This window comes from Rana temporaria, chromosome 1 (assembly GCF_905171775.1).
Source record: "Rana temporaria chromosome 1, aRanTem1.1, whole genome shotgun sequence".
NCBI classification, from domain to species: domain Eukaryota; kingdom Metazoa; phylum Chordata; class Amphibia; order Anura; family Ranidae; genus Rana; species Rana temporaria.
The window spans coordinates 278,753,903-278,769,803 of record NC_053489.1 but is presented as its reverse complement, the minus strand read 5'-3'; the positions used below and the strand labels follow the sequence as shown (position 1 = coordinate 278,769,803).

Sequence of the window (15,901 nt, the reverse complement as noted above, 5' to 3'; positions counted from 1 at the left end):
GCTGATCCTCCACCAATCAATGATTGAATATAGGTGATAAAATAGCAAATATGAATCAGTGAAAAAGAATCCAATGGTAAAAACAAACGAAATTCTTAATCTGCCACCAAGAGAAAACACCCGTGTGATGGTATTCCAGTCTGCTTACCAGATTCACTGACCGTTAGTGCGGTCAGATAGAGCCCAGAGATCTTTTAAAGTCCTCTCAAGTGGACTATATAACAGCAGGTTACACCAGGGCTCGACAAATCCCGGGCCCTGGCGACTTGGCTTGGAAGGGGGGGCAAAAAAAAAAAAAAAAAAAAAAAAAAATTTTTTTTTTTTTTTTGGAGCTGGGGCCATCTGGTGGTGAGCCGTTGGTATTACAAGTTATTACCACCAGATGTGAGCTGGCGCCATCTAGTGGTGGCCGTTGGTATTACCAGTTAAGCATTACAAGTTAAACAGCAATTCGAATGTCATTTTTCACTATTTTTTCACTGCCATCTTCTTCCCTCTAATTAGAACCCCCAAACATTATATATATTTTTTATCCTAACACCCTAGAGAATAAAATGGCAAACGTTGCAATACTTTCTGTCATGCCGTATTTGCGCAGCGGTCTTACAAGCGCACTTTTTTGGTGAAAAAATTACACTTTTTTGAATTAAATAAGACAATAGTAAAATTATCCCCATTTTTTTTTTTTAATATTATGAAAGATAATGTTACGCCGAGTAAATTTATACCCAACATGTCACGCTTCAAAATTGCGTCCGCTCGTGGAATGCAGACAAACTTTTACCCTTTAAAATCTTCATAGGCGACGTTTAAAAAAAATCTACAGGTTGCATGTTTTGAGTTACAGAGGAGGTCTAGGGCTAGAATTATTGCTCTCGCTCTACCAATCGCGGCGATACCTCACGTGTGTGGTTTGAACACCGTTTACATATGGGGGCGCTGGTCACGTATGTGTTCGCTTTCTGCGCGCAAGCTCGTCGGGACGGGGCGCGTTTTCTGGCTCCTAACTTTTTTACCTGGCTCCTAGATTCCAAGCAAATTTGTCAAACCCTGGGTTACACAGATCGGATCATCTACTGCTCCAAAACTCCATATAAAATGAGGATGCGCTCATGTATTCAAAGAGAAAGAACGAGAAATAGCTCCATAGTGAAGTACTGTATGTAAGGATTTTTTATAAAGGAAAAAATTGCACTTACAATTCGGTCGATATAAAAAGGCTGGACTTGGTCCATCCCCGACGACGTCTTACGACGAAACATACGTAGGAGTGGCCTAAAGCGTACCCTGTCATCGCTCGTACGGAGAGAGCTATACACACTGAGCACAGCCACCAGGATTCGATTGTCAGTACGCGCTGCATGCGCTGGGATCCATGACAAGCCTTTTTATATCGACCGAATTGTAAGTGCAATTTTTTCCTTAATAAAAAATCCTTACATACAGTACTTCACTATGGAGCTATTTCTCGTTCTTTCTCTTTGAATACATGAGCGCATCCTCATTTTATCTGGAGTTTTGGAGCAGTAGATGATCCGATCTGTGTAACCTGCTGTTATATAGTCCACTTGAGAGGACTTTAAAAGATCTCTGGGCTCTATCTGACCGCACTAACGGTCAGTGAATCTGGTAAGCAGACTGGAATACCATCACACGGGTGTTTTCTCTTGGTGGAAGATTAAGAATTTCGTTTGTTTTTACTAGGGTTGTCCAGATACCGATACCAGTATCGGTATCGGGACCGATACCGAGTATTTGCGGGAGTACTCGTACTCGCGCAAATACCCCCGATACCTAAATAGAATACTTCCCCCCCCCCCTTTCCCCCCCCCGCCGCTGCATCGCGCCGCCGCATCGAGGGACATGGCTAGAGGGACATTGCTGCATATGTGAGGGACATGGCTAGAGGGACATTGCTGGATATGTGAGGGACATGGCTGCATATGTGAGGGACATGGCTAGAGGGACATGGCTGCATATGTGAGGGACATGGCTAGAGGGACATTGCTGCATATGTGAGGGACATGGCTAGAGGGACATTGCTGCATATGTGAGGGACATGGCTAGAGGGACATGGCTGCATATGTGAGGGACATGGCTAGAGGGACATGGCTGCATATGTGAGGGACATGGCTAGAGGGACATGGCTGCATATGTGAGGGACATGGCTAGAGGGACATGGCTGCATATGTGGGGGACATGGCTGCATATGGGGGGGACATGGCTGCATTTGGGGACACATTTAAAAAAAGTATCGGTATTCGGTATCGGCGACTACTTGAAAAAAAGTATCGGTACTTGTACTCGGTCCTAAAAAAGTGGTATCGGGACAACCCTAGTTTTTACCATTGGACTCTTTTTCACTGATTCATATTTGCTATTTTATCACCTATATTCAATCATTGATTGGTGGAGGATCAGCATATTTACTCTTTCACTTCTGGACATTCTTAGGAATTTTTTCACCATATAATTAATTTGTTTTGTTCATCAAGTCACAGATTATTTTTCACAATTTATCTGGTTTATTCACAATTTAATTCATTCACATCAGCGCTGTACCTTCTTTTTGGTTGTACGTTTTTTTGCTTTGGGTATTTTGAGCAATAGGTACTAGCTGCTTTTGTCACTCATTATCATCATTTTTTATCATCACGTATTAGCGCAGTGTTTTCCTTTGGTTTTTCCTTAGGATTTTTTACATTTTTATAGCACTGATCGCTATAAAAATGCCAATGGTCCCAAAAATTTGTCAAAAGTGTCCGAAGTGTCCGCCATAAGGTCACAGTACTGATGAAAATCGCTGATCGCCGCCATTACTAGTCAAAAAAAAATATTAATAAAAATGCCATAAAACTATGCCCTATTTTGTAGACGCTATAACTTTTGCGCAAACCAATCAACCATAAACGCTTATTGCAATTTTTTATTTTGGTTTATTTTTTACGAAAAATATGTAGAAGAATACGTATCGGCCTAAACTGAGGGAAAAAATATATATATTTTTTTTAAATATATTTTTGGGGATATTTATTACAGCAAAAAAAAAATTAATTTTTTTTTTAAATTGTCGCTCTATTTTTGTTTATATTGCAAAAAATAAAAACCGCAGAGGTGATCAAATACCACCAAAATAAAGCTCTATTTGTGGGAAAAAAAGGACGCCAATTTAGTTTGGGAGCCACATCGCAGGACTGTGCAATTGTCAGTTAAAGTGACGCAGTGCCGAATTGCAAAAAGTGGCCCGGTCATTGACCAGAAATATGGTTCGGGGCTGAAGTGGTTAAAGAGAAAGTTAAATTTTTGGGTGGAACTCCGCTTTAAAGTGGATGTAAACCCTCACATATACCTAGTGAAGTTAACAGCCTCAGATGATACACAGTGATGAATCAAATCTCCCTACATAGGTTTTATATGTATATCTGCTGTCTACACCCTTTGAAAAGTGCAGATCATGTTAAAAATCCTTCTTAATCTTTAAGCAGTACATTGGGGTGGGGAGACAGGATTTATACGGTGTGAGAGCTGATTGGAGGAAAGGGACCCCCCCTTCACATAGACAAGCTCCCTGCGACACAAATTTTCAACTGGTGTTATCTCATGTGTCAGAGAAATTGTCAGAGGTGACTCAGGCTGATGACAGTGGAACGACGCACCAGGAAGAAAGAACACTTCAAGCTTTGGAGAGAGACATGTAAACACTACAGATATACGTGCTTGGTTCAAATGTCATGAATGCGGTTTACGCCCTGGTTCACATTGATGCTACTTTTAAAATCGCGCTACTTCACTTGAAGTAGTGTGATTTCAAAGTAGCAAGGTCAGTGCGATTTCAGGTGCTACTTGATAGACATCTGTGTGGCTTCATACACAGATGTCTATTGAAATCACACCTGAAATCGGCAAAAGTAGTGCAGGAACTAATTTTGCAAAACTGTGTGGAGTCGCAAAATCGGCGTCGCACTGCCAATAGGCTGTGACTTGTCATGCGATTTGATTAGATCAAATTGCATGACAAATCCCTCCAATGTGAACCTAGGCTACGTGGAGAAAGTAAGACCCAATGAGAATTTAATTACAAAAGGCTGCTTGGGGCCAATTGAAAATAGTCATAGGTCAAGATTATTGGTTGGGACTTTCAAGGCACTGATAGGAAATCAAATTGATATAAAAAACAATATTTATTTACAAATGACAAAATACAATATAAAAACACATTTAGGGACAGACCCCACAGATCAGATCAGATATTGAGACCATCTGTGTCTAATGGGTGGAGCCAATGACCTTGACCGGTTTCGCGGTAGTATTGCTTCTTCAGGAGGGTCTAAAAAGATATGTATAAGGTATACAGTAAACAACAAGCATTATGTACAGTAAAATAAACATAAGGAACAGTGGATTTTCTCAGGGAGTCAAAGAAAAATTTGCTCACCTAGACTGGTCAGGGCGATCAGGCAATGGGTCTGAAAATTCCCCTGTGGCGCACGAAGGGGGATAACATAGAACGGGCTCTAATGAAGTAAAAAGAGGTTTTAAATAGTAATATTTACTGGTAATGGGCCTAAAGAGGGGGACACTGCGTGCTGATCTAAGATTTGAAGGGAATGTTGAGAGTGTGGAGAAAAGTGCTGAAAATTAATGGACTAGGTGAGGGGGAAGGAAGGGAAAGAGGGGAGGGAGGGAGGGGGCTACGTGTCAAAAGAAATAATTTTATACATTTTGTGTTATATTTATGTAACTTTTGTAAGCCTCCTTAAAAGACTGGCTATAGCATAGAAAGTAAAATTGTTCTTGTATGTTTTAATCAGTCTAACGTTCCTGTTTAGAGTTGTCAGAAAAAAACAGCAGAGATTAATTTTGGTTTGGATGCTTTCTATTACTTTTGGACTCCTTACCATTTCATATTTGTAGAAGATGGTTCCAACCTGGAACCACTGCCATCGTAGTGACTTGCTGTAAAACTGGAAATTTGTTGCTGATAAATCTAGTTCTAGAAGAGATTAGGTTACATGCCTACATATTGGTAAAGTTGTAAACCTCAGACATTAATTATGAACAAAGCATATCTCTAGTCTAGTGTGTACTTGTCTTAATTAAGAGCACCAAGTGTCATTTCTGTCCTATGCCTTGTTTCCTCTATTAGCATAAATCACTTATGACAAGTGTTCCTAACACCAAGAGAAAAAAGGTGACAGGGGAGGGAGCTTCAGCAGATTGACAACCTCCGCTCTATTCCTGTGTGCTCTGTGAAGGGGGGTGTGTCTCTTCCCTCCAATCAGCTCTGAGAGCTCTCCTCACTGATCTAACTTCTGCTGTCTGCCCCCTGCTTTTCAGAGCTGAGAGCATATGTGTAGATTCAGCACTTTGAACGGATGTAGAGCAGACAAGACTGCGGATTTGTTTCATCTCTGTATATCGCCTGAGGCCCGTCACTTCCCTGGGTGAGGGTGAGGGTTTACAACCACTTTATTTGTTCACTCTGTATTGCTTTCTTTCAAGAATGCATACACTCATTAGACCTAAAGCTCATCTCAGAGAAAATTGTAAAGTATCCCTTGCTGTGGAGCTGCATCTGCACTGCAAGGGTTAATAGCCCATTCTGTCTATGGGCGAGAAGAAACCGTATTTCCTACTTGATTTTCTGCTGCCCTGCCAGATGGTGCTCCCTCACGCTTCAGCCATGAACTGTCCCCCAGTGTCATCACATTGCACTATGTACACTGCTTCGGTATTGATTACCGCCGAAGCCCAGACCATTGACACATGGGGGGGAAAAGAAGCTATGGGGGGCTGATCTAGCTGCAGGTAAGAGCAGAGGATCAGCTAAGTCTTTTTTTTTTTTTTTTTTTCCCTTAGATATAAACAACAATTTAACCCTTGCAGTATAGGCGCAGCCCCACTGCAATGGAACATGTTTTAGTTGCCCAGAGTTGGTCTTTAATCTGAAGATGTAATGGTTATTGATTTTTTTTTTTTTTTTGTAGAGTGAACTGGATGTGCCTTTTAAAGTGAAAGCCGGACATATTGGTGAGTTGAAGACTGGCCAATTTTTATTACCAGGACTTAAATATTGAACTTCACATCAGTTATTGAGAAGCTGTTGTGCACGTGACAAAGTCAATTCAATCCTTGGTTTTCTTTGAACAACATTGTAATGTATTAAATAGATTCGCAAAAGTGTGTCTAATTGTTTAATAAGATGGAATTTGGATGTCCCAGTGGTAAAAATAATTTCTGTTTGTTGAAATGGAAATACTGTTATAATTGGAGATATGATTTACTAAAGGAAAATGGGATGTGGCAAAAACCCCATAGGGTATATAAGTTGGGAAGCTGTTTTTTCGAAACCCCCCCTCCCCCACTGCCACATTTGACAATTTTTTGGGGAGGAGAGTGGAGCAGGTAACTGGTTTTGACAGGTACCAGCTCCCACTTCTGGGTAAGATGATCGGTCGGCAATCTACGACATTTCCAGGCGTGGCCAACTTGGTCGCCTGATAGACCATTTTGTATTTATGGCTGTGCATTTTATGTTTATTTTATCGTGTGGCATTGTGGTAACTACTGTTGATAAAAATAAAAAAAGATGATCCAAGGGTCTCTACTGGTAAGATGTTTCTATATGATGGCTAGCTTTTGAAAGGAAACCTGTCAGAATATTAATTCTGCATTATTAGAACATTTTACATTGTTTCAATAATCATACTAGCTTTTGTCTTCTGCAGGAAAACTCGATCTTAAAATCCCTTGGAAAAATCTTTATACGCAACCGGTGGAAGCTGTTTTGGATGGTGTTTACTTATTAATAGTGCCTATTGCTAGTAGGTTCATGGTTTTCATTCTTTGTATGTTTAGTAAAAGGTGCTTGGTGGTCAAAAAGGCAGTATTCATTTGTAACCCTATTGGCTAACACGGTTAAAAAACAAAAAACAAACTCCAGTCTAAATGATATTCTGCATGTTGATGGAGGATCTAATATGTGTTAAAATTATATATTTTTTTATTATTTGTTTATGGTTACTGATGAAAACTCCCAAAACCCTGATATGTTTAGCCCCCATTCACACTGGTGCGGATTTGAAATTGCGATACTTCAGTGCTATTTCAAAGCCGAACATCAGTGCGATTTTTTTTTTTTTTTTTCCATTGAGGTTTCCATTGTGGTTTGTGACTTCATATAACAGAAGTCTATGCAAGTCACTATGAAATCGGTAAAAAGTAGTACAGGAACCCTTTTCATAATCGCTGCAGCATGAACGGTTCCATTGCCAGCAATGGGGTGTGATTTATAATGCCATATGTCAAAGTTGCACCGGTGGGAATGGGGGCTTAGTGTCAGTTCCTTATATTTCCCAGCACATTCACACTTTTTTGATTCAAGTGCACTGTATATTACTGACAGGTAAAGCCAGGACCATTTTATTACATATACATAAGCCAGGGGTGTATGTGCAGGTGTCGCAAATGCGGCCCAGCCCCATGCTCCACGGGACCCGCGCTCCCCATGTACACCTGGATAGGAGGGGTGAAAGGGGCAGCATATAGAGGAACCAATCCCCTCCTTTTTCCTCCTGCAGCCTTTTAGCGGCTGCAGGAGGAAAACAAAAAGGATTGGTGCCTCTCCATGCCTCCCCCTTCTATCCACCTTCTGCTGCTCCAGGCCCCTGTTTACTCTCTCGACCCAACACCCCCCACCCCCTTTACTGCTTCACCCCCTGCAGCGCTGCCATGTTCCCCCCTCTTCCAGCTGCTGTGAGGGATCTGTCAAGATGGAGAGCGAGAAAGGGGGCGGTAATTGTGTAATTTAGCGGCTTCTTCCTTGTCTATAGCGATCACTGACTCCTTTCATTCATAACTGAAGCATTGTAAACTGTGTTTACTGTGGATAAACGGAAAGCTATGTACAGAGCTAGTCTTGTCCATTCATTTTGTGCAGCTGAGGCTGCAGAGATGGAACTTGAGGGCTGTGTCCCCAATCTCTTCAAAGGTGAAACATCAGACGTCTGTTTAGACCCCTTATATTTCACCAAAGCCCCACATTGAGGCTCCTAAATATTCAAACTAAATAATAATAATATGGTAAAAAATAATTAAAATAATTCAAAACAAAATAAACTACAGACACTTGTGGTGGAACTACCAGGTTTGGAAAGGTCACACTTGCGAGCAGGCCCTGGCATTCCACCACCGTGGGGGAGCTTCTGCCAGGGATCAGGGGCGCCCTTTATGGTTACTTTAACCAGGGCCCTGGAGGTTCTAGTTTATGCCTCTGACATAGGCATCCCATGTGTGTGCAGATTACCCATAGAGATGCAAAGTCTGACATTTAAAGTAATAGTCCTATGTTCTAAATTACCTATGTTGTTTACACCTACTGCTAGTCCTCAATTGGTGCATATTTTATTTCAGGTATTAAATATGATGCTGAAAAAGAAGAAAAACAGTTTTTGGAAGCAAAGCAACGAGAGCTTCAACGCATTGAAGAGGCCAAACAAAAAGTGGCGGACCAGGGTATGTGTTCGACTGTATTTTTCTACATCAGTGAGATATTTCCCTTTTATGACATGTTGTACTGTGCTGATTGAACTGCTTCCTTTTTTTTTTTTTTACATGAAGAAAAGCCAAAGGAAGAAAAACAGGATACATTTGTAGAGAAATTAGTAACTCAGGTTATCAAAAATCTTCAATTGAAGATCTCCAATATTCATGTCCGCTATGAAGATGATGTAAGTAAACAAAGTTGAAGCGGGGGATAAGTAGAAAAGTTACTTTTGATTGAGTTATATGCAGTACTTGTGTCAATATCACATTTTATTTATTAGAATATAGATGTCGGCTTGTATCTATCAAAAACAATTTTAGCATAGACATACAAACCCCCAGCAAGAAAGTAAAAAATGTATAGCAGATCCAAGGAAAAAAAGAAAACCCCATAAAAATCCATTTACTGTATTATCACAGCCCCAGTGTAGAAACAAAAAGGAAAACAAATGAAAACATCTTGAATTGGAATGGTTCAGAAATGCAATTGTGTTTTCTATACTTCAGCAGTGGCTTTTTGTTTCCTATATACAGTATAAATAAAACAAGTTGTGCCTGTTTAGCTATGCATGGATTCTTGCTCATAGTACATAAGTGTGCTTTAGGCTTGTTGGGAAGCCCTTAGAGCACAGCTACACATGAGATTTGCAAAGATTTTAGTAGCAAGAACTTAACTACTTGTTGACAGATTCGACCTTTGCAACACAATAAAATCTATGGGTAGCAATCAGCAAAAAAAATATTTTTTTGCTTCTAGGCAGTTTAGCTGTACACTGCTCACTTTATATCTTAATCACCAGGAACATGGGAGTTAAAATGTTTGGAAGCCGTTGAATAATCCAGTCATCTTGTCACTTTTTTTCTGCATTGCCTGTGTGTGAGCTTTTACATAAACCGTTCCTAGTTTATAAAGTACATTTGCAGAGATGATCTATGGGATGCAATAGAATTATTTTTGCTAGCCAGGAAAATTACATTCTCCTATTATTATTTGAAGCTCCAGGTAGTCTCCCAGGGATGCTTCTGCACTCAGGCGCTGCGTCTTACTCCCCCAGAACCAAGAGAAACCTATTCTAGGCCCCCCAGCCTATTTATACCCCTCTCAGCCCTCTGGTCACTCATTCTCCTGATAAGGGATTGGCTGAAGAGGCATGAATATGCAGACTAGGGTGAAAGCTCTTCTGCCCACTATATCCCAGAGTTCAGTGGGATGCAGGCGAAAGAAGCTGAGCCTGCACCAGCAGAACCTAGAACGGACACTAACAAAGGATAACTGCTCTCTCTGATTACAGGGAACATTATTACATTGGTCAGTGCTATAAAAATGCAGGGAAGGGGTTAACACTACAGGGCGATCAAGGTGTTAAGTGTGTTCCCTCAGCGTGTTCTAACTGTAGGGGGGTTGGGATTCCTGAAACATGACCAAGATCACTGCTCCTAATCACTGGAAGCAGTAGATCCCTGTCGTGTCACTAGACAGAACTGGGAAATGCCTCGTTTACAGTTCTGCCTCTCCTCGTCGTGATCACGGGCCACTGGCGGACTTCGCGTGACCTGCTTTTATGTAATGATGTTTAAGTACGTCAGTTTGCGCAGGAGAGACATTCTGCCGACGTATATCGGCGTGCGCCGGCCAGCAAGTGGTTAAATGTAGAGGTGTGTCGAATGGAAAATTTGGTACCGAAAATACAGGATAATTTAGCCCAAAAACGAAAATGAGTTTTTCAAAAATATTTATATTTTTATATATAATTGTATTCCCATTTTGAATTAATATCATCAATTTTAAATTAATATGAATTTATTGTTGGCCATTATTGGCACCTTTAGTGCAAGAAGAGTTTAAGAAAAATGCAGTCTTACAGTCTCTGACCATCTCTTTTATCAGGACTGCAATTTCTTACTTTACACATTGCTAATAGTATTAACAAAATTTCCATTTGGTGCACCTCTAGCACACATGATACAAGAGATGGTCAGAGATTGCGTCTCTGTAAGAGGAGGGGAGGGGGAGGAGGAAGGAGGCAAGGACTCTGACTGAGCCACCAGGATGACACCCCCGCAATGTGCGACAATTGGGGAGGACCGCCCCCTTTTCGGTGCCATTATCTGCACCTTTTCTTCTTTCGGCCGCATGACAATTTTTTTTTTTTTTCGACCAATATGTTTTCGGGAGTGGAAATTTTAGTGCACCTCCTAATTAAAAGACGTTTGTAGCAGTGGCAATTACTATTCTCAGACGTCTCTGATGCAAGATTGTCAGATTCCAAGCCAATATAGTAGTTTCAGGGCATCGGCTTTATTCTCAGTGAAACCAAAAAGTTTCTGACTCATGGCCCTGGAACTTGAATGTGGTCCAGATTTAAAAAAAAGGCTACCAATTTCTACATTTATATAGTCATTTAAAATTGGTTTAGTAAACGTACCCATATTACAGTGTAGATTTATAATATGATATTGTATTTTATTTGTTTTCTTGTAGATCACAAATCCTCAGTGTCCGCTCTCATTTGGTGTTTCACTTCAAAACCTCAGTTTGCAGGTGAGATTAGAAAACATGTTGCATGCTAAACAGGAAAGCTTGCTATCCTTTTTTTTTTTTTTGTCTGTGTCTAATTTCCTATTTAAACATTTGATAAGATAAGGTACTATATGCATCCATCATCATGTTATTGACCATCTCTCAACTAAATGTAATAATGGTTGGCATTTGTGGTTTTGTGGAAAACTATGTACTACACATCTTTTCTATGTGTAAGCTTTCTACTGAGGGGGGCGAGTGGCTTTCCTGCAATCAGCTCTCACACGGTGTAAGTCCACCCCTATGTGCTGGTGAAAAAGGACAGACATGATTTGCACTTTTAAAAGAGTGTAAAAAAGGGGAAGACAGCAGATATACATGTAAAACTTATGTAGGAGGATTTGTTACATCTCAGTGTATCATCTGAGGCTGTTCACTTCACTTGGTATATATGAGGGTTTACAGCCACTTTAATTGAACAAGCTGAAGTTAGAAGAAGTTTGGCTACCAGGCACAGCTGCACCAGAGTTTCACTCTCCAGCTTTAATAAATCAACCCCTTTGTGTACAGGCAAAATTTAAATATATGGACTTGCGTACAGGTATAGCTTAGCCATAATCATTTACATTTTAAAATTGTAATATTTCTGCAGTATTTTGGAAACCAATTTTTTTTATTTTATATTAAAATTGTGATGGTGTGGTAGAGGTCACTTTGTTTTGTTTTTAAAGTTCTCAACCCATAGCACTTACATTTTGAGAAGTCACTGTTTTCTATCACACACAGGGCATGAAAAGCAGACAGATCTACTGCACACATAGATTATAGTCACTGGCTTTCTAAACCCAAAGGAAGTGGGGTGCAAAAAAGTCAGATTTGCCACCCTAGTACTCGGATCTCACGCTCCATTACCCCTAGCATCAGTGACATCTTTACTCCCATACCCACAACATACAGCTAGACATACCCACAACATGCAATCTTTACTCCCATACCCACAACATACAGCTAGACATACTTACAACATGCAACCCATCAAATCTCCCAGCCCAGTATCTATGACACCAGCTGAGTGACTGATCAGGTCATACTACTTGTGTGGTTGTCTGGCTCTGTACCTCCCCCCCCCACTCATGTGTCAATCTAATGATTCAGAGATTAATTTTTCACTCTTTCGTGCAGAGCCTGTTAGTTCTCTTACACAAAATGGTTTAAGGCCCCTTTCACACTGGGGCGTTTTTTGAGCGTTTTTCGAGCGAAGTCTCATCTGCAATCCCAATGTGCTGGTAAAGCACCGCTAAGACCCTAACGTTTTAGGCCGTTTTTGAAGTGCCTCAGTGTGAAAGGGTAAGGCGTTTTTACAGCGCTTTCAATTCATTTCAATGGAGAGGGCCGTTTTGAAGCGTTTTTTTCAGCGCCCAAAAGCTGCTCCAAAGATGCTGCTTGCAGGACTCAGTGTGAAAGGGTCCATTGAGATGCATGGAGAGCATTTTATGAGCGTTTTAATAGCGCTATTTTTAACACTAAAACGCTGTAAAAACACTTCAGTGTGATAGGGGTCTTGTATGAATCGTATTAAAGTGGCGCTACACAAACTGCTGTGATGCATTTATATTCTAAAGTGAAGTCCAAATAGACATCCATAAATCAAATGTGAATCATAAATCAGATTCTTCTATAATCGGATATCTTCCAAATGTGTGTTTGTCACTCACCAGAAATAATTGACCCCTAAATTATAAGGAGGTCAAATAGCATATTTGCATGCAATATTCTTCATTAGATCTCCCCGCACTTTATGGACAACACCATCCAGATGTATTGCATCTCTCTCTCTCTCTCTCTCTCTTTCTCTGAGGTGAAGCTCTGCTGATTTTATTATCCAATCATGTGCAAGCTAAAATGCTGTTTTTTATTGCTGTCTATTTGCCTTTAGTAAATAAACGCCATAGTAAAGTATGGCAAACACAATGCTGATGTGTACCTGTGAAATTACACTTGCATGTAAATAAGTGCCCACATGCTCATTTGCCAGATACAAAAAGCATAAAGTTGCATCCAAATCACATCAACATAGATGAGGATCCAACTTGGGAGGCGACTTCCATTAAAGTCTATGGGCACAAGTTGGATAAAAGTCTAATTAAGACAGCTCCCATTGACTAACATAGGATTTCACATGTCATGCGAGTTGGGGGTCTCATAAGTCGGATCCCAAGTTCCGGCAGTGTGAACTGAGCCAAACAGAGAAATGTTTACATTAGCCTAACCCTATGATAACAGTTCTTGAAGCACAGGGAAATTGAAGGCAGATAACATTTTTTTTTATGCTAACATAAATAAAATCCCTGTTAATGTTTAGGCCTCATGCACACTGGGCGTTATAATAACACTATAAAAACGCCAGTAGCTTTGCAGTGAGTTTTTCAATGTTATTGCAATAGTGTTTTTTAAAAGTGCATTTCTTTTTTTTTTCAATTGATCTAAAACGTTAAAGGCTGGTGAGCCGCGTTTATCAGCATTTTTCAGTGTTTTTTTGATGCTGGGAGTGTTTTTACAGCTGAAAACTGCCTCTCGGAACCCACTAGTTGTCGGGTTTTTTTACAGCCAAAAAACGCCCCAGCCAAAACCAGTTGATAACAAGCCTATGTGTGGATGGACACATAGGATAACATGTTGGTGAGTTTATTGACTGTAGAAAAAATAAACGTCTGAAGCAAAAAAAAGCAGCTGTAAAAACGTCCAGTGTGCATAAGGCCTTAAGTGTTTAAAAAGTACAGTTATCAGTTTTTTATACAGTTATTTATTTTTACTCTACTTATGGTAGTAATTTTAAACTTCAGTATATGTGTGTGACTGGAAAATCTGAATATTTTCTGGCAACCTAAGGCTTTGCTTTTCAGGTATTTTATAAGGTATATTTATTTCAAATAAAGATTTCCAGAATATTTTTAACTGACGAATAAACTTTTCTTAACAGACATCTGATAAAAATTGGAATCCATGTCTTCATGATGAATCCGCCAAGCTGTTTTACAAGGTAATTAAACTGTAAGCCATGACCATTATTCCCTTGTCATTCTTCTTCTTAAATTATATTGTTGTAGTTATTCTATTGTCTGCTCATTTTGAGCCATCCTTGATAAGACCAGTATCAAGACTGTAATTTCTGATATCTCCTTCTGAAAATGCTAGTTTCTTGGCTGTTATGCTGATGGTATAAAAATGGGAACCAACCTGGATTAGTTAAAAAGTTGTTGACTTTAGTCTGACCTTCCTTTGCTTCATGCTTGCACGGGTTCAGTGGCTTAGACTTGTTAAAACACAGCTAGCATGGCAGTGCCCTATCTCTGAGTCTCTAGCTATCAGTTATTAGGACATTGTAGACATTCCAAGAGTGCCTACACTTGTACCAATTAAAGTAAGTGATGTGACTCATCAGCAGCTTTTGGGCATCAGGAGTGGTTGCTATCCTATGCAGAGATCGTTTTTGCATATGGTTTTCCCTTTTCAGTTTTACCTGAAAGTTGGGGATTAGATTGAATTGGGTTTCAGCAGGTGCAGCAGTTCTTGACAACAAGATGGACAGAGATGCTGCATTTGAATGGTATTCATTGAAACGCACAAGCAAATTCTAAGAACCATGATTGTAGAAACCACATTTTTAGCTTTTTTAGTTCACTGCTGTGATCACAATAAAATGTGGATTTTGTGACTAGACTTCAATTGCCACTTTCTTATTAACTAGTTGGGGACATTTTAAAAATGCGCCAAGTAGTAAGAAAAGAAGGAGTTGCCTGTGGTCACTCTTAAGACTCTTCAGATTTAAGTGAATGAGGTACTCTTACCAGCTGGGATTGACACACTTGTCTTGGAGTCTGTGAGGAGCTATCCTGGTGTACATCCATCCTGACCTGACCCTGAAGGGATTTTGCTGCACCTGCGGTATTCGTCAGCTGAGAACCAGGGACCCCATACCTCGATACACCGGACCTTCTCTTACATGCAGCATTGGATCCAGACCATCTAGGACAGGGATATGCAATTAGCGGACCTGCAGCTGTTGCAGAACTACAAGTCCCATGAGGCATAGCAGGACTCTGACAGCCACAAGAATGACACCCAGAGGCAGAGGCATGATGGGATTTGTAGTTTTGCAACAGCTGGAGGTCTGCTAATTGCATATCCCTGATCTAGGATTTCAAGCTGGGTCAATAGAGCTTTAAGTCCTAGATGGTCTGCATCCAATGCTGTATGTAAGGGAAGGTGCGGTGTATCGAGGTATGCTGTCCCTGGTTCTCAGCTGACGAATACCGCAGGTGCAGCAAAATCCCTTCAGGGTCAGGTCAGGATGGATGTACACCGGGATAACTCCTCACAGACTCCAAGAACGGTGTGTCCATCCCAGCTGGTAAGAGTACCTCATTCACTTGACCACAGGCAACTCCTTCCTCTTTCTTACTACTTGGTGTCATCCCAATAGGAAGAAGCCCAATTTGCCTTTTTTATGTGGACTTCATTCCATATTAAATTTTAAAGTTTATATTCACAATTGGACTTTATTACATATTGTTTATATTGTGTTATGTATGTTTGCTCCCCCTTTTTTTCCCTTTATTTTTTTTTACCAGGTTTTTATATTGTGTTTTTTGAGTATACTCGCCATTATTCTGACACATTAATATTATTAGCGATACACCACCAACAAAGAAAATAGCCTAACACTGTAGGCTAAGAACATTCGACCACAAGGGGAAATAATATGAGGGAGATTTCTGCACTGTTTACAGTCTATGGAGAATCTTGTGCGAACATTCAAATGAATGGGTGTTCAAG

The 15,901-nt window shown here is 40.3% G+C and overlaps 1 protein-coding gene across 3 annotated transcripts in view; it reads left to right on the top strand.

The window, feature by feature from the left end:
* VPS13A (vacuolar protein sorting 13 homolog A) overlaps nt 1-15,901 on the top strand; it is a 466,977-nt gene that overhangs the window by 57,972 nt on the left and 393,104 nt on the right. For all 3 annotated transcript variants that reach the window (XM_040355879.1, XM_040355888.1, XM_040355872.1), the window contains exons 3-8: nt 5,988-6,030; nt 6,729-6,824; nt 8,413-8,514; nt 8,620-8,729; nt 11,027-11,086; nt 14,046-14,105. In XM_040355879.1, the coding sequence (XP_040211813.1) occupies nt 5,988-6,030; nt 6,729-6,824; nt 8,413-8,514; nt 8,620-8,729; nt 11,027-11,086; nt 14,046-14,105 (471 nt within the window). The remainder of the gene's footprint in view (nt 1-5,987; nt 6,031-6,728; nt 6,825-8,412; nt 8,515-8,619; nt 8,730-11,026; nt 11,087-14,045; nt 14,106-15,901) is intronic.